The following is a 19,780-nucleotide window of genomic DNA, read 5'->3' as shown; positions in this document are numbered from 1 at the left end:
TGGATGAGTGAGACCGTTAAAGTAGAGTGGAAATAGGCAGTTATTGTACCCTTGTACAGAAATAAAGGCGATTGAAATGAGTGCAAGAATTATAGTGGCATAAGTGTATTGAGTGTTGTATGGAAGGTATGTGGAAGAATTATTATAGAGAAAGTACGACATGTCAGAAGTCCTAGTGAGTGACAAACAGGGTGGCTTTAGGAGTAGCAGAGAATGTGTGGAACAAATATTTGCAGTGAGACAGATAATGGAGAAGGCGTGTGAGAAGGACTTTAAGGTGTTTTTGGCATTTATGGATCTGGAAAAAACATATGACAAAGTAGGCAGAGAAGGATTGTGGAAGGTTTTACGCATGTACAGTGTACTGTAGATGGTAAGCTGCTAGGTGCTGTCAAGAGTTTTTATGTTGGTAGTGAAGCATGTGTAAGTGTAAATGGACATCTAAGTGAATGGTTCATGATCAATGTGGGCGTGCGACAAGGTTGTGTGATGTCCCCATGGTTGTTCAATATATTTATATAGATATATATATAGATATATATATATATAGATATATATATATATATATATATATATATATATACATACAGGTATATATATATATATATATATACAGGTATATATAATATATGGATGGGATGGTGAAAGAGGTAAAAACACGAGTAATGGAGAGAGGGATTGCGTTGGTAATGAATGGTGATGGATGGAATATCTCATATTTGTTGTACATTGATGATGCATTGCTACTTGCAAATACCGAACAAGAGCTTGGTAGACTAGTGCAGAGTTTTGTAGATGTCTGTGATTATCGTGCCTTAAGAGTAAATGCAGAAAAGAATAAAGTGATGGTTATTGAGAGAGAAGGTAACTCCCAGTGTGATGTTACAGTAAATGGAGAGAGACTGAAATTGATGAGAGTTCCAATACTTGTGAACAGTGATAGAAATGAGAAGAAAATATGCAAAAGAAGTGGAAAGTAGAGTGATGCAGGGAAGGAAAGTGGCTTTTTTTTTTTTCTCACAGCAAGGAAGAAGGAACCAAAGGCCATGAGCCCACAAACCGTTCCTCCCCCCAAAAAACAAAAACAATACAAAAGAGAGCCAAATTCAAGATTTGTTCATTCCGAAATGTCTGGACATACTGCGTTTGAAAGACTGGAGATCATAGGAAGTAGGAAATACAGACAGAGGGAGACAGTTCCAGAGTTGACCTGTTGTATAAATGAAAGACTGGGAGTAATGGTTAACTCTTGCATTAGAGAGTTGGACAGAAAAGGGATGAGAGTTTCTTGCTAGACCGGTGCTATGCGCCCATCATAGAGGTGGAGAGATGCAAGCAGACAGTTCAGAGAAGTGGTGACCATTGAAATAGCGATAGAAAAGAGATAAAGATGCAACAGTGCAGCGAAGTGACAGAGGTTGAAGGGAGCCAGTAAGAGGAGGAGAGTTAATGAGACGAAAAGCCTTTGACTCCACCCTGTCGAAAACAGCTGTATGTAGGGAGCCTCCCCATACATGACAGTTGTACTCTACACAGGAGTGAATAAAACATGTGTATAAAGTCAACAACCATTCTGGGGTAAAGAAGGTACAGAGTCGGCTTAACACACCTGTTCCCTTGGAAGCAGATTTTACAAGAGATATGATCTTTCCAAGATAAACCCAAGTGAATGAAACCCAAGCATGTTCAAGGATGATGCAGGATTGAGCTGGATTTTATTAAACAGGTAGTGGTTGCTCATGTGGAAGATTTTGTTGGGTTGATAGGTGTAAGAACTGAGTCTTTAATGTATTAAAAACTACAGGATTATGTTTGTTCCAGTCAGAGGTATAATATAAGTCAGACATTAGGTGTGCCATAGCCTCATCCCCTGTTTGTTAAGTAACTGCTGAGATGGACTTTGCAGGAACCGAATGGAATGGTGAAGAATGGAATCATCAACGTACGAGTGGATAGGATTAGATGTACAGCGTAGAAGGTCATTGATGAATAAAAGGACGAGAGTTGGTGATAGGACAGAGCCCTGAGGAACACCACTGTTGATAGATCTAGGAAAAGAATGATGGCTGTCTGCAACATCAGCTATAGAACAACCAGAAAGGAAGCTATAGATGAAGGCACAGATAGGATAGGAACCATAAGAGGACAATTTGGAAATTAAAGATTTATGCCAGACTCGATCAAAAGCCTTTGAGATGTCAAGTGCAATGGCAGAGCTTTCGCCAAAGTCCCAAAAGGAGGATGACCAGGAGTCTGAAAGGTAGGTGAGAAGATGGAACCCATAATGATGATCAGAAAGAGGGTTGTGATAGGAAAGATGCTTTAAAATTTTATTGTTAAGAGTTGACTCAAAAAATTTTGAGACACTGGATGTTAAAACAATTGGACGATAGTTTGGGGGTAGGAAATGGTCACCCTTCTTTGGGATTAGCTGAATGAGAGCAAACATCCAGCAGGAAAGAAAGGTACAAGTTGACAGACAAAGGCGAAAGAGTTTACCTAGGCAAGGTGTAAGCACAGAAGCACAGTTCTTGAGGACAACAGGAGGGACTCCATCAAGGCCATATGCCTTGTTAGTATTAAGGCCGGTGATGGCAGAATTAATGTCAGCCATGAGGAAGTCAGAGGGGAGAAGTGATGGAGGAACAGCACCGGAATCAACTAAGGTGGTGCAATGAAGGCTTTGCTAAGGAACAGAGGCTTGAGTGCTGCAGATACTTGAGGCGTACATGAAGGAGTGTTAGTGCCAACTTTAACATACGGATGTGAGACTATGGTGTGGCACAAAAATGAAAAGTCAAGAATAAGAGCAGTGGGGGTGGGACTGCAGAGGAATGTGTGTGGAGTACAGAGAGTGGATAGGATACGGAATAATGTGATTCATGAAAGATGCAGAGTGAGGAAATCTCAGAATCAAAGAGTGTATACTGAGATAGTTTGGTCATGTGGAGAGAATGGACGACAAGAGAGTGGTGAAAAAGGTATATCTGAGCGAACTTCAAGGAGGGAGGAGGTGAGGTAGGCCAAGAAGTAGGTGGAGGGATATGGTGGATGAGTGTGTGAAGAAGAGAGGTATGGAAGTTGGTGAGGCTAAGGGACTGACAAGAGACCGAGCTGGCTGGATGAATTTTGTGTGGAGAAGTGCAGAACCAAGGATTTGGCACCCCTTTTTAATGTGACAGTATTTGGATTGGCTGTAGCAGATAGGTATATGTGAAGCTTCAGAATGTGGTGAAATTTTTTTTTTTCTGTCTGATGGAGCCAGGATTTCAAGGGCTTGAATGGTGAGTGAATTGATACATTGCCCATAGAATTGGACAAACTTTGGCTGTCTGGACATAACTACTCCTGACCGTGCCCTAGGGTGGGAAAGGAGGTCGGGATGATGATGATAATGACTTATGAGAGCAGGTTTGTACAGTAGTTTGTGTGTGGTACATGTTTGAATTATTGTCCCCAGCCACTTGCAGCACTTTTGGGGAGCATCAGGCAACTTTTGGCAGCACCAGTGGGACAAGATCCTGCACACTTTTGGAGATGACCCTTTTGTCCTTCAGGTGTATGGTAAGATCTGTATGCTGTTCATGTGTTTTCCACAGCTATAGATAAATAAAGTGATAGGTATTGTCACTTTACTTTCATCTGGTGGAACTGGGCCACTTTCATAACTTGAATACTGTCATGGTTGCATGAAATTCAGTGAGCCCTAGTTATGAGGCGAAAATAATTCTCCTTTGTTGTTAGTCAATTCCCCCTTACAGTTTGACCTTACTTGGCCATCATTTGAACTGAAAAAGTCTAGGTTCACGATTGGTGTGGGTGTGCGACAAGGTTGTGTGATGTCCCCATGGTTGTTCAGTATATACTGTATATATGGATGGTGTGATCCATCCATCCATCCATCATCCAATCCTACATTGCCCCATGAGGAGCGGCCCGAGGCTAGGCAGTCGGCCCTGACGTTTAAGATGAGAGTGACTAGCCTCACTGATCAGTGAGTGGCATTATATGAGCAGTCAACCCCAACCACCCCTTGAATATAAGCCTTCACCAGCTCAATCTGATTGGAGCTCAATAATTACCCACTAAACCACCAGGTGCCAAGATTTGGTTATATGCTTACCACCCAGCGCAGTAAATGGTTTCCTGGTGAACAGGAATCCATTTGGCTTGTCACTCAGTGTAGTCACCCACAGGCAGAAGGAAGGGGAGAGAATGAAGGAAAGAAAGACAAGAGAGAGTGTAAAGTCACCCGTAGGCAGAAAGACAAGGAAAGACAGACAGAAGAGGATGGAAGGAAAGAATGATGGAGGAGAGGAAAGGGCAGACACCTGACAGCAGCACTACATCGAGTGATGAGAGAAGTAAAAACACAAGTAATGGAGAGAAGGATGGTGTTGGTAATGAATGGTGATGGATGAAATATCTCAAACTTGTTGTATGGTGTTGATGCAGTACTGCTTGCAAGTACCGGACAAGAACTTGATAGGCTAATGCAGAGTTTTGCTGATGTCTGTGAGCATCGTGCCTTGAGAGTAAATTTAGAAATGAGTAAAGTGATGATTATTGAGAGAGAAGGTGACTTCCAGTGTGATGTTACAGTGAATGGAGAGAGACTGGAATTGGTGAGAGAGTTCAAATACTTGGGTACAGTAATAGAAAAGAGAGGAAAATGTGTAAAAGATTTTGAAGGTAGAGTGACACAAGGAAGAAAAGTAGCTGGTGCAATGAAGGCCTTGATAAGGAACAGAGACTTGAGTGTTGGAGCTGCACAAGGCTTACATGAGAGAGTGTTAGTGCCAACTTTAACATATGGATGTGAGACTATGGTGTGGCATGAAAATGGAAAGTCAAGAGTAAGAGCAGTGGAGATGGGACTGCTAAGGAATGTATGTGGAGTACAGAGGGTGGATAGGATATGAAATAATGTGATTCTTGAAAGATGTGGAGTGAGGAAGTCGGTGGACACGAGAATCGAAGAGAATGTACCGAGATGGTATGGTCATGTAGAGAGAATGGATAACAACAGAGTGGTGAAAAAGGTATATCTGAGTGAATTTGAAGGAGGGAGGAGGCGAGGTAGGCCAGGAGAAGGTGGAGAGATATGGTGGATGAGTGTGTGAGGAAGAGAGGTTTGGAAGTCGGTGAGATTAGGGAACTGATGAGATCGAGCTGGCTGGATGAATGTTGTGGGGAGAAGTTCTTGCTCAGGGATTTGGGCACCCCTTTTTAACATGGTAGTGTCTGGATTGACTCAGTCAGATATGTTTATGTGAAGCTACAGAATGTGGTGAATGTTTTTGACGTATCGATAGAGCCAGGATTCCGGGGGCTTGAATGATGAGTGAATGGAGGTGTGGCCCATTGGACTGGGCAAATTTGGGCTGTCTGGACATTGCTACTCCTCATGCTGCCCTTGTGTGGGAAAGGAGGTTGTAAGGATGATGATGATGATGATGATGATGAAAACAAACTGACTCTTGATATATACTGTATGTTATTAACCTGTCTTATGGTTGGGTATTCTCCAACCAATTTGTGTGTGTGTGTGTGTGTGTGTGTGTGTGTGTGTGTGTGTGTGTGTGTGTGTGTTGATTTCGGTATGTTTCACAGGTACAAGCATTGTGTCATATTTGGTGTACTGGGGTGTTGGACTCATCTACACCTTCATGGATGTCACTGGCCGCCCTGCATTCCTTCGCAGATACAAGATCCAGCCTGGCACCAATGAACCTGTTGCGTCAGGCAAGCTCTTCAAGGTGGGTTGTTGTTTTTATAAAATGTTAGATTGTTAGAAGTATCTTTAATTTCTATGTCCACTGTGTTTTGATATCACAGTGCCGTGGAGTGTTTATATGCAAAAATTATTCCCACTAATGGAATGTTCATTAAGGAGGAGCATTTGCTTGTGTGTGTGTGTGTGTGTGTGTGTATATATATATATACACTCAATCCTCGTGAATCACAGCAATTTGAGTTTGGACCACTGCGATTTACAAATTCCGTGGTTTATAAATACAGTAATAACTCTTATGTGAAAAATGAATTTGGGTCTGGACTTTGGCCAACCACCCCCCCACAGCACCCTACTTCCACCTATTTAGGCACCATCAAACACAAACATACAAATTTAGGAATATTCAGTGCATGTATTTAATAGAAATAAGCAATGTTAAGGGATCTCACCTTAATCCTATGACAATATTGCTTAAGTGAATAGAGTGGGGTGGTGTTGGGAAGAGCTTAGAACCTCTCAGCATGAGGTGGGGGTGCTCCCTTCTCAACTCAACAAATGAGCTCCAAACGTTGACTGTAGGACAACGGTGTGTGCTTCTTGATGCCATACTGCTTAGAGCACTTCATTGGGGGTTCAGGAGGGTCCATGGAAGGTAGGAGGAGGGGGGGAAGGTGCACAAAAAAGGCAGGTAGCTCTCGTACTCCACTGCGATGGTCTGTAGTGTGCGGACTGGCGGGAAGAACAACAACAACGTGGCAGCATTAGTATGCACACTTGCCACCAGGGACGGGTGGTGATTGGTTGTTGGGTCGTGATTTTCAAATTGAATGCCGCGGTTTACGATTCTCCTCGGAAAAGGCCCACTTTGGTGCCTAGGTCCGCGATTTTCATGACTTAACAGCAATTTAAGGGTGCCGGCAGTCTGACAGCCACTTAGCCGTGATTTACGAATCTGTGATTTACAGCAACCCCTCGTTATACGATGGCTCTTTATATGATATTTCACATATGAGGTCGACATTTTAGTACCCTAAGCTCACTATACGATGGGAATGAATCACTACAATGATGGGTCATCCACATCCATGGCTCAGTGAACAGCGAATGCACAAATGCAACGCAAACGTCCCCACACGGTTGGTGCTGGACAACACACACTCACCCACTGGTCCAGCCTCATCAGCCAGCCCTGCCCAGCCTGCCAGCCCTGCCCAGCTAGCTAGTTCTGACAGTGATGAGTGAGGGCTGTGAGGCCCTTATTGTCCCTTAGCCTTGGAGTCGGGGCAACTCATCGTCAAGTCAATTCGCTGTCAGGATGATTCCCCGTCATTTATTTACATATCAGTTTATTTAGCAAGTACACTAGTTTTTTAATTATATGAGTTATAAAAGTGATGGTGATTTATTGTTTTTATAATAACTGTAAAATATGGCATCAAATAATGGGTATTAACTGAAAAAATGTGGTAGGTGGTGGCGACCATCATCCACTCACTTGATGTAGTGCTGCCTGCTCCTTCCTTAGCCTTTATCATTCGTTTTCTGTGCCTGTCCTCCTCTCTTCTTATTTCTCCCATCTTTCCTGTCACTTCTTATTGCTTTTCTTTCCTTTACAGGTGGCTTTACGTTGAGTGACAAGCCAAATGATTTCCTGTAAGCCAGGAAACCATTTACAACGCTGGGTGGTAACCATATAACTAAACCCTACGTGCTCCCTACGTGTCAGCAAGTGGGTTGGTGGAGGGTTAGTGCCCCTCCCCGTAAAACAAATAACTCAAAGTCAAATGGCCACCCCTTACGAGATTATGGCGTCTGGCAATAGATAGATAGATAGATAGAAATGAGAATCAGGCGATTTACGATAGTTCCTTCATCTTAACATAAGGCTATATATGAGATATTGGCATTTATATAAATGCCTAATGACCTTAAGTGAACAATCAACATACTTTGGAATTATACAAATAATCTTCATATTACATCTATATAAAGGTTTCGGGACAATTCGCCGTCAAGTCAATTCGCCATCACAAGAAGACAATTTGCCATCGGGACTTTTCACATTCTGGATGATTCCCCATCGTTTATTTACATATCAGTTTATTTTAGCAAGTACACTAGTTTTTGAATACTGTACTTGTACCTCTTCAAAGTCATTTTAAAATATACCCAGGATGTTGTAGTCCATCCCATCCATCCATTGCCAGACGCCATGTATCCCAAACGGGGTGGTCAAGGGCTTAGAGTTAATTGTTTTACAGGGAGGGGCACTAATCCTCCACCAACCCCACTTGACACGTAGGGATGCCAACAGCATCTGGTGTTCCCAGGCGGTCACCCATCCAAGTACTAACCAGACCCAACGTTGCTTACCAATGGAAATTAATGAAGACAGCTATGGGTGACACTAGAATATAATTCAAAGTCAACTACAGCGAGGTAGATACAATTATTGTCTAAAAGTGCAACTTATAAATGACATCCAAAGCCTACGCTATTGAATGAACATAGACATTGATAGATCCCCTTGAAAATTACTTATTAAAGTATCAGTTAATCAATAATGAGTATATTTATAGCATGATGGGGAATTGTCCTGGCAGGGAATCGTCCATATTTTGACGGCGAATTGTCAACTTCACAGCAAATTGTTTAAGAACCACATCAACAACCCTACATGCTTCAGTAAAGGTAAGAACTATTGTGTACTGCAGCTTTCATGTTTTTTTCCTCTTTATTCACTATTAATGTGTTACTTTAAATGTTTAAACATAAGAATATTTCATGTACGTGAGTGCTAAGGTTTGTGTATGTGAGAGTTTAGGCAGGTCTGGGAACGTATCCCCATTGACTCCATGCTATAGTGGGCTTGCTATACGATGGGGTTTTCAAGAACGGAACCCCATCGTATAACAAGGGATTACTGTATAAACACGCGATTTACGAGGATTGAGTGTGTATATATACAGTATATATATATATATACATACATACATTGGTTTCTCAAATTTTGACAGTTCAGAATTCGATGAATCAAATTTTGATGCATTTTGGAGTGGTCTGCCTACCTTACGTTTCGATGCAAAGTCGCACATTTCGATGCTCTCAGGGCCAGACTCTAACCAAAACAAGCAAAGATAATATTTTTGATGCAAACCAAAATGCTAGAAGTGGAGAAAAATTAAAGCAAAAAGTATGAGCCTAACCTAATATCGTATATGACGTGCTCTCAGGGCCAGACTCCAACCAAAACAAGCAAAGATAATATTTTTGATGCGAACAAAAATTCTAGAAGTGAAGGAAAATTATAAGAAAAAGTATGAGCCTAACCTAATATCGCATGTGACGTGTCAAGAAGAGAATGAAAATCAACATCATTTATTCATACTGTATGTGGACCACACGATGATAAGGTTCCGAGACTTCACCATCAAGTCAGTTCACCGTCAGATAATTCCTCGTCAAAACATGGACGATTTCCTGTCAGGACAATTTGCACCCTGGACTATTCCCTTTCATTCTATAAATATACTTACAGTATTATTAACTAATCAGTACTTTAATAACTCTAAAATATAACAAGAGAAATTAAAGGAAAAGAATCAATAATAGAAATACTAATACAAAATGAATTACAGGTGGTAGCAAATACAGTAGGCAGAATACTGAAACAAAGAGAAGTACAGTAATTATGAATATGAGGATTAACATCGAAATGAACAATAGAGACTGAGAAAAAAAAAAAGGTCATGTTGTTTAAGGACAAGATCTCCTTGATTGGGGTAGGCACCAACAACAACTAGCCATGTGCAAGGTGATGTTCTGTTGTCGGTGGCCATCTTGCGACTGTCCTGCCAGCAGCCAGCCCTCTACAGCCAAGTGCCGCACTTTCATTCTGTACCTTCCACCTGTGGACGTGCATTTCACTGCAATTTAGTTGTATGTATTTTCTTTGTATTTTTGTCGCAACTTACCTGTTTCAAAATGGCAAGCAAGAGTGGTTCTTTGGTAGCAGTGGTAATGGACAAGAGCAGCCTGGCACCTCTAAATCTTCGCAGCCAAAGGAGAAATAGCAATACAGGAAAGGGCAGAAATACACCAAGTATACACTTGTTGATAGTATGGCAATACAATGCAGAACTACAGTTACTTAACCACAATTATAGTTCATAAAGTTTACAGGGGGTTTGGGCAAAAAATCATGATTTTACGTAGTTAGGTTCGGAGGCCCCGGACCCAAACTATTTTTTCCCATAAGAAGTTCAGTTTAAATTTTGATGGTTTGAATATTGTGGTGATTTTTAGGTACCCATGCCCATCGAAATTCAAGAAACCACTGTAATATATATATATATATATATATATATAGTACATATACGTATATAAATATACAGTATATACACATACACTTAAGTTCCATCAGTATTTATGCCTGAAGATGAACCAAATGGAACCAAAAGTTTTATATGTTCTCAGTAAACATTTCCATGTGCCGGTATAATTCTTTGTGTTTACTGAGGGCATATTAATGTATTTTCATGCATACCAGAGAAGACAGCTTTCCTCCTGTTGATTTACTTCTGTCAGCCACTCTTTTTCCCTGCTACAAAATTGCAGTCTATTCTGTTGCTGCTACTCTCGTCACCGCTTTTCTGAAATTTCGGACGATATCCATCTTTCGCAATTAACTTGTAGCATCATTCTTGCCTTACGCTCACCGACTGTCTGCCTGGCTGTCTAATGTGAGAGTTAATAGCACTTTTTTTTTTTGTTAACCCCTAAACCGCAGGCTTATTTTGCTTTGACTTGTGTGTCCTGCGGGCATATTCGCACTCCGACAGACTCTCTAAAAATATTTGCCAAAAATCAGTTATTAGTCCTAGAATATTAAAATTACATATGCGTATGGCACATACCTTCAGCTTTCTCCTGGGATGTTTGTTGAGCCTTCGTCGAGTACAGTTGGACTTGTAGAGACCTCTGAAGTTGGGTAACGAAGTCTCCACTTTACACTTCCCGACAACCCGTAATATGATTACCACAGCCTGATATTATCACTAGAAACACTATTCTATGATTTTCAAATAGTTTGGAATCCATACTCAAAAAAAAAAAACGCTGTGAAAACAATGAAAATTACGAGCGCATAAGACCTTCCCACTTGCGATCGTTCGCTGCTAGTGTTCTGTCATTTATTATTCATAAAAACACTCACACTTTATATTTCTATTGCTATATAACACCTATATATATCTACAGTCTTTATCCATAAGTTTCCTTCAGTAATAGTAGTTTATTGTCACTGTAGGCATTCAATTTCTCTTTCAGTAAAATACGTAGCATTCACTTTCTCATCCTGTATACTAGCGTTGAGAGTGAATCTGTCACTTTCACCTTTACTTTCATAACTCATAGTATTCATACATGCTAGAGTGAAACTTTCACTTTCATTAGTCCTAGTATATATACTCGTATTCTTATATTGCTGCTCATTTACATTTCTATTTACATTCTTTATTTTATTTACATTATTTACATTTCTGTTTTATTTACACTGTTAGGCACTGTCACTTGCAGTAACTTGTAAAACTATTTTGCACTGTTCACTTATATTTGCATTCATTGCTTTCACTTGCTGTTTACACATTATTTACATTTCCACTTGCACTGTTTTACTCACCAGAAAGATCGTAGTCACTCTCTATCATTTTCATTGACAGTTAGCCAGTTCACGTTCCACAGCAGTCACTTAACCCTTTACCTTTTTCCACACAAGGTTTAGTAGGGGGTAGAGGTCACAGGGCCCTTTGCATGGGACTAAAAAGCGGTGGAAATTGACAGGCGTGAATCCGATGTGCTTTCACCTTGAAAGACGAAAGTAAACTGAATACAGTGTAGTGGCCTGCCTAGGGGGAGTGCAATGCTGCCAATGTCAGCCTGGTGACAGCTGCTAATATATACGCTATGAAATGATTGGCAGGAAATCTAGGCAATACATAATAAATTAGGTAGTTCCAGGCGAATGTAAATATCACTTAGGCTTCTCTCTTCCCTCCTTATATATATTTTTATTACGAGAATAGATTTTATGGCATATTTCAAGGGGAAATAAACAGCGAAAATTAGCGAACGAGTGCACGTGAGGTGTTGTCAGGTGATAATTAGCCAATTCCAGGTGTATGGCACTATCACTTACCTTTTTTCTTTTTTGTGTATGTTATTTGGTATAAGAATAGGGCATAGGGCTTATATCAATGGATGAAATCAGTGGAAAATTCCAGGGAAGATTTACTTAGCATAGAATACAGTGTGGTGGCCTGCCTAGGGGAAGTGCAATGCTGCCAATGTCAGCCTGGTGACAGCTGCTAATATATACGCTATGAAATGATTGGCTGGAAATCTAGACAATACATAATAAATTAGGTAGATCCAGGTGAATGTAAATATCACTTAGGCTTCTCCCTTCCTTTCTTATATATATTTTTATTACAAGAATAGATTATGCAGCATATTTCAAGGGGAAATAAACAGCGAAAATTAGCGAACGAGTGCACGAGAGGTGTTGTCAGGTGATAATTAGCCAGTTCCAGGTGTATGGCACTCTCACTTACCTTTTTTCTTTTTTGTAAATATTATTTGGTATAAGAATAGGGCGTAGGTCTTATTTCAATGGATGAAATCAGTGGAAAATTCCAGGGAAGATTTACTTAGTGTAGCACGGCCGGGCAGGCGAGAGGAGAGGGTAATGGAGGGGAGGAAGGGAGGGGAGTCAAGAACGGCGAGAAATGGCTAAACTGTCAACAATGGATGGGAGTACAGATGAGATTAGGAGTGCTGACTAGTGTTGGACATTGGCAGTACTGATAGATGATACAAGCCACCTCTTGAAAGCCCGGGTGAATTCAAAATAACACAGAATCACAAAAGTGACGCCCTGCGGTATGATCCCTTGCTCCCAAGCGTCACAAAAGTGATGCCCCGCGGTTAAGGGGTTAAGGAAGCTCCTTAGCACTTCATCCATACTATAACGAATTCATCTGAACCCTGCAGTTGAATCCGACCTAAGTTTCCATCCTTGCAGCTGGTAAACTATCATTATTAGGATAACTCTGGTAATAGAAAGCTCATCATGTTTCCATTTCCATCCTTATACTGTACCTGTAATTAATATTTACAGGTGAGTGTTAATCACAATTGTTAACCCAAATGGGAAGGTAACTGGTAGGATGTGAAATGTAGTGCTATTACAGGTATTGGCAAGAGACATTGGCAAATTTTAAATTCAATGCTGACAATCCCGCTCATCCACAGATTGTTGGGTTTGTGACATCATTATGGTGAGGAAGAAGATATGAGAGTTTCCACACCATTTAACATTAATGATATTTCCCTGGTGTTTTTATGCATTTTTGTTGTAGGTGGGGGCGCTCACCATCCACTCACTCGATGTAGTGCTACTGTCTGGTGTCTGCCCTCTCCTCTCCTCCATGCTTCTTTCATTCCATCCTCTTCTGTCTTCCTTTCCTTCATTCTTTCCTTGTCCTTCTACCTACAGGTAACTTTACTCTCCCTCTTCTATCTTTCTTTCCTTCATTCTTTCCTCTTCCTTCTGCCTGTGGGTGACTACACTGAGTGACAAGCCAAATGGTTTCCTGTACACCAGGAAACCATTTACTATGCTGGGTGGTAACCATATAACCAAATTTTGGCACCTGGTGGTTTAGTGGGTAATTATTGTGCTCCAATCGGATTGAGCCAGTGAAGGTTTATATCCAAGGGGTGGTTGGGGTTGATTGCTCATGTAATGCCACTCAGGGATGAGTGAGGCTGGTCACTCTCATCTTAAATGTCAGGACCAACTGCCTAGCCCCGGGCTCCTACGCTCCTCATGGGACAATGTAGGATTGGATGATGGGTGGGTGGATGGTTTTTATGTATGCAGTAATACATTGTCCTTCATAGGTGGAAGGAAATATAGACTGAGGAAGGCAGTATGTGGTAGGTGGGGGCACTCACCATCCACTCATTCGATGTAGTGCTTCTCTTAGGTCTCTGCCCTTTCCTCTCCTCCATCCTTCTTTCCATCCATCCTCTGCTGTCTTTCTTTCCTTCATTCTTTCCTCGTCCTTCTGCCCACGGGTTACTCTACACTCCTTCTTCTTTCTTTCTTTCCTTCATTGTTTCCTCTTCCTTCTGTCTGTGAGTGACTCTGCACTGAGTGACAAGCCAAGTGGTTTCCTGTACACTAGGAAACCATTTACTACGCTGGGTGGGAACCATATAACCAAATTATGGCACCTGGTGGTTTAGTGGGTAATTAAGGTGCTCCAGTCGGTTTGAGCTGGTGAAGGTTTATATCCCAGGGGTGGTTGGGGTTTATTGCTCATGTAATGCCTCTCAGGGGTGAGTGAAGCTGTTCACTGTCATCTTAAATGCCAGGACTAACTTGCCTAGCCCCGGGTTCCTATGATACTCATGGGCAGCGTAGGATTGGATGATGGATGGAAGGCAGTTCTAGAGTTGACCTGTTCTATACATAAAGGGCCGGAAATATCGGTTAACACTTGCATTAGAGAGTCGTACAGAAATGGGATGAGAGTTTGTTACCAAACAGACGCTATGCGCCTGACATAATGGAGGAGGAATGGATGCAGACAGTTCAGGAGAGCAGGTGGTGTGTGGCACATATGGAAGAAGACAGTTCAGGAGAGCAGGTGGTGTTAAACACATATGTAAGTGTGGCTGTTTATGTGTATGAGGTGTCATGCATTTGAGGGCTTGAATGGTGAGAGGAGTTTGGTTGTGTAACTGGACGGTCTTTTAGTAATTTTCTCCTGTCAGTTTTTTCTTAACTCTGTGGACCCTGCCTCACCCCATCCTTAGGAGGGAAAAGAGGTATAAATGATGCATGATGATGAGACTGAATTTATTTATTTACTCATTCTGTCTAACTCTAATGCAAGAGTTAAATAGATGATGGTTAGCTGGATACTTTGGGCTTTAATGGTGAGTGAATGAGAGTGATTCATTTAACTGGGCATGATGTTGATTAGGTCTCCTTCTTCATCAAGTATTTTCTTATGCTCTGGATTGTGCCTCACCTAAACCTTGTCTGGGAAAAATTATTGAAATGATGATGATGATGATGATAATGATGGTGTACTATTGATTGAAATGCAGTGTATGATGAGATGGACTTGGAGGCAACCTTATGATGAAAACTTCTTTCTATCTATCTATTTGCCAGATGCATCAATCCCGTTTGGGGTGGCCACAAACAAATCGCCTCCAAATCGCCCTGTCCCCCGCCATTTCACTGCCCTGCTTCCAACTCATACCCCCCTCTCTCATATACCTCTCCACCCCATCCCTCCATCTCATCCTTGGCCTCCCCCTCCCTCTTCCCCCCTCCACCTCACTCACATACACTCTCTTCGTCAGTCTTTCACCCTCCATTCCCTCCACAAGGCCAAACCACCTCAGTGTGTTCCTCATAACGTTTCCTATCACATCCACACCACAACGCTACTTTATATCGTCATTCATCAGCCTGTCTCTCCATGTGACTCCACAGGCTCCTCTTAAATAACTCATTTCCACTGCTCTCACTCTTGACTTGTGTCCTTCCAACAACGTCCAAGCTTCACTTCCATACGTTAGAGTTGGTATCACAATACTGTCATGTAGTAACTTTTTCACTTCCATGCTCACTTCCCTGTTTCTTATCACTGCTTTCAAAGAACCAGCAACTTTTCTTCCCTGCTGTACACTTTCAAGCTCTTCACCCTCCAAACCTCCATCCTTACTCATCACATTACCCAAGTACTTAAACGTACTCACATTTTCCAATTCCTCACCATCCAACCTTGCTGTACATTCACTGACTTCACCCTTCTCAAAGACCATCACTTTACTTTTCCCTACATTCACCTTTAGATTCCATTTCTTACACACACTCCCAAACTCATCCACCAAGCCTTGCAGCTCCCCTTCGTCTTCACTCAACAACACAGTGTCATCTGCAAACAACAGTACAGGGAGTTTCCAAACACTATCCTCTCTCACCAGGGCCACTCCAGCATCCACTACCCTACCTTGTACCTCTTTTATTACCCCATCCATGTACAGATTGAACAACCATGGAGACATGACACATCCCTGTTTCAACCCAACTTTCAAAGAGAAAAATTCACTTAGTTCACCATCCACACGCACTGCAGCCTTCGCACCATCGTACATGCTCTTCACAGCATTCAACAACTTCCCATCTACTCCATATATTCTAAACACTTTCCACAATCTTTGTTTATCCACCCTGTCATATGCTTTCTCCAAATCCATGAAAGCCGCATACAACTTCTTTCTCCTCTCTAGAAACTTTTCCACTAAAGATCCAAGAATGAATATCTGATCTACACAACCTCTTCCCTTCCTAAAGCCTCCCTGTTCTTCTCCAACTAATTTCTCTGTTCTTTCTCTAACTTTGTCAATAAGTATCCTACCATACACTTTTCCTATTATACTAAGAAGACAAATGCCCCTATGATTACCACACACTTCTTTTTCCCCTTTTCCTTTGTACAAGGGAATAATTATACCTGACTTCCAATCCTTCGGGACTCTACCTTCCTCTCAGGCCAATCTGCACATCTTCCACATCCATTCTACTACTATCTCTCCCCCATGCTTCAGCATTTCACCACACACTCCATCAATTCCTGGAGCTTTCCCCGATTTAACTTTCTTCATTGCTTCCACAACTTTTATCCTACTGATTTCTTCCTGTCTTCTCACCTCCCTCCTTCTCCCAGCCATTCCCCAGCCACTTATACTGGCATTACTTCCATCCTCTATGATCAACAAATCCTTATAGTGTTCTCTCCATCTGCTCACTTTTTCTCCCTTCTCCACTAGTAATCTACCATTTTTATCTTTCACTCCCCTGCTAACTTCACTTCCACCCTGTCTTACTCTTTTCACCTCTTTCCAGAACATTTTCTTACAGTCCCTCCACTTTACACTCAAATTCCTTCCAAATTCCTCATCCACTCTCTTCTTACTCTCTTTTACTAATCTTTTCATCTCTTTCTTTCTACATATAAGTCTCTCTTCCGCCTCTCAACTTCTTCCACGCCCCTACTTCTCATCCATTCATTGTATGCTTTCTTCTTTTATGCCACAGCCTGTCTCACCTCTTCAGTCCACCACGCTGTTTCTTGCACCCCCCTCCGTCTTCTCTTCCTTCCACACACCACATCACATGCTGCACATATTTCTTCAGTAAATATCCTACACACACCTTCCATGTCTCCCATCTGCTCCAATTCATATTTGCCCAATCGTTCCTCCACTTCTCTCTTATACTCTGCCTTTTTCTCATCCTCTTGTAACCTTTCCACTCTCCTTGCAACTACTCCTTCCTCCATTCTTTGGATAAACTTCAGTTTGATATTCATTAGATCCCATATATGTTTTGCTACCACATGTAACAAAGTAGTCGAACTTTAGTATACAATTTTTAAGTGACATACTGTGGAATTTGACAAAACACATGATGAGGATTTATTGTAATTGACTGGTGAGTGAATGAGTGTGGCTCGTTTTACTAGAGATGCTGTTTATATATATATATATACCCTACATCACCCCATCCTTGGCTGGGAAAAGGAAGTTGGGATAATCACTTTTTCTGTTTTTTCTCACTCCATCAGTGCATTCTGTGGGTAAATTTCAATCAAATCTTCATTGGCATCCCATTCGTGCTGTTCTGCTATTACCTGTTCAGTCTGCGAGGGTTGGATCAGTCCCCTCAGCTCCCCACCTTCCACTGGGTCATCTTTGAGCTAATTGTGTGTGTTCTCATCGAAGAAATAGGATTTTACTACTCACACAGGTATGTTTTTATACTGTTTTAAGAATATCATTGTACAGTATGTTATTTCTACATTCTCCAGTGCTTTGTGTATTAAAATTAGTTAAATCACTGAAGTGCCTTTTAGTAGTAGTACAGAGTTGGGTGGTTACCATATAACCAGATGCGTACCTGATGGTCTTGTAACTCAAGACACTTAGCCTGGTGTAGTCTGTTAGGGTTTACATCCAAAGGATGGTTGGATTTCATTACTTACATAGTGCCACTCAGGAGCAAATGAATGGTGACTCACCTTAAATGTCTGGACAGAATAGCCTAGACCAGGGCCTTATGCTCATGACAGGGCAGTAATGGAGTGGATGATAGACAGATATGTAGAATCGTCAATCATATAGCATAATATTTTTACATCCCCATGCCTTTTACAGTTTTGTTTATGTTAGCTTCAGCAAAAGTACTCAAAAGCTTTTATCATTCTGCAATACTAGCTTGGATAGGGAAGAAAAATTACTACCCATGTATTCCCTGCATATCATTAAAGACCTCACATGTATGTACTTGTTTCACCACCCTGTATAGTGCAGGAGAGTTGTGCCTGCTTGTGGTGTCACCAGTGTAATGGGATGGCTCATAAAATAATCCCTCCAGTCCCTCCCTGTCCCCTGAAAGAAGGATGGTAAATGTCAGGAAAAGGGTAAAGTCAGCTTGCATTCCACTGGGTTCATGTGCCGATGTGCATGGGCCACCATCACCACCACCACCACCACCACCACTTTGTGTACCGTACCATATATCTGTTGTCTCCTATTTGACTGTGCCAACTAACCACAGTTGATACTGCTCCAGATCTGTAAGGAATCAACCATTTTTGCTGTAGTCATAATCACAAATAATGATACACAGCTTACCTTGCTGACTATTCTAGAGATGCTTGATACCTGGTGTTGAGTCATTAGGGTTAACAAGGCAGTGATACCCTAGCCATGCATATAGACTCAATCCCAGAGAGGTGATTGGAGCTCTGTTTAATAATTTACTAATAATGCCATCAAGGAAGCAGACAGGTCATTTACTTTATGATGTATTTGCTTATGGTATCCTAAGTTTATGTGAGGGATCCCCTCTTGATTTGGTACTGATATAACTGGACAGTCTCTCAACTCCCCCCTCATCTTCCGAAGGAGGATGACGGACCACAAGTAAAGGGTGGCTTCAACCTGCAATCCACTGGATTCTCATCCAGATGAGCAAGGGGTTCCAACTGCCATGCCACTAGCTTACTAGTATGAAATCCTAGCCTTGGGTCCATTGCTGCTCCAGGGTGTCTGCCCTGTCCTCTCTTCCATCCTTCTTTCCTTCCATCTTTTTCTATCTTTCTTTCCTTCATTCTTTCCTTGTCCTTCTGCCTACGGGTGACTTTACACTCCCTCTTCTGTCTTTCATTCCTTCATTCTTTCATTCCTTCATTCTTTCCTCTTCCTTCTGCCTGTGGGTGACTACACTGAGTGACAAGCCAAATGGTTTCCTGTACACCAGGAAACCATTTACTATGCCGGGTGGTAACCATATAACCATATTTTGGCGCCTGGTGGTTTAGTGGGTAATTATTGCGCTCCAATCGGATTGAGCCGGTGAAGGTTTATATCCAAGGGGTGATTGAGGTTTATTGCTCACGTAATGCCACTCAGGGATGAGTGAGATTGGTCACTCTCATCTTAAATGTCAGGAGCAACTGCCTAGCCCCGGGCTCCTACGCTCCTCATGGGGCAACTTAGGATTGGATGATGGATGGATGAATGGATGGGTCCTTATACAGTACCATGAAATGGGTAATAAGGTATTGTCTGCCACCATTGTTTCTTTACATGGGCAAATAATGTTTTACTGTTGCAGGCTGTTCCACCACCGTGTGCTGTACAAACATTTCCACAAGATGCATCATGAGTGGCAGAGTCCCATTGCCATCACAGCCATCTATGCCCACCCCCTGGAGCACGTGCTGTCCAACATGGGCCCAGTGCTGCTTGGTCCACTGTTGCTTGGCTCCCATGTTGCCACCATCTGGTTGTGGATTAGCCTGGCACAGATCTCCACCCTCAATGCCCACAGTGGATATCATCTTCCCTTCTTCCCATCGCCAGAAGCACACGACTTCCACCATCTCAAGTGTG

The 19,780-nt window shown here is 41.9% G+C and overlaps 1 protein-coding gene across 1 annotated transcript in view; it reads left to right on the top strand.

Moving 5' to 3' along the window:
- The window catches only part of LOC145398002 (fatty acid hydroxylase domain-containing protein 2), a 56,317-nt gene that overhangs the window by 25,080 nt on the left and 11,457 nt on the right, over nucleotides 1-19,780 (top strand). Inside the window, exons 3-6 of the mRNA XM_080270971.1 lie at nucleotides 3,461-3,564; nucleotides 5,614-5,759; nucleotides 17,449-17,630; nucleotides 19,503-19,775. Coding sequence (XP_080127097.1) covers nucleotides 3,461-3,564; nucleotides 5,614-5,759; nucleotides 17,449-17,630; nucleotides 19,503-19,775 — 705 coding nt within the window. The remainder of the gene's footprint in view (nucleotides 1-3,460; nucleotides 3,565-5,613; nucleotides 5,760-17,448; nucleotides 17,631-19,502; nucleotides 19,776-19,780) is intronic.

Source organism: Coenobita brevimanus, chromosome 5 (genome assembly GCF_032717465.1).
Source record: "Coenobita brevimanus isolate Jiangsu-jjx chromosome 5, ASM3271746v2, whole genome shotgun sequence".
In the NCBI taxonomy this organism is placed as follows: Eukaryota; Metazoa; Arthropoda; class Malacostraca; order Decapoda; family Coenobitidae; genus Coenobita; species Coenobita brevimanus.
Note: the sequence above shows the minus strand (reverse complement) of the source record. Positions and strands in the feature narration are given on the sequence as shown.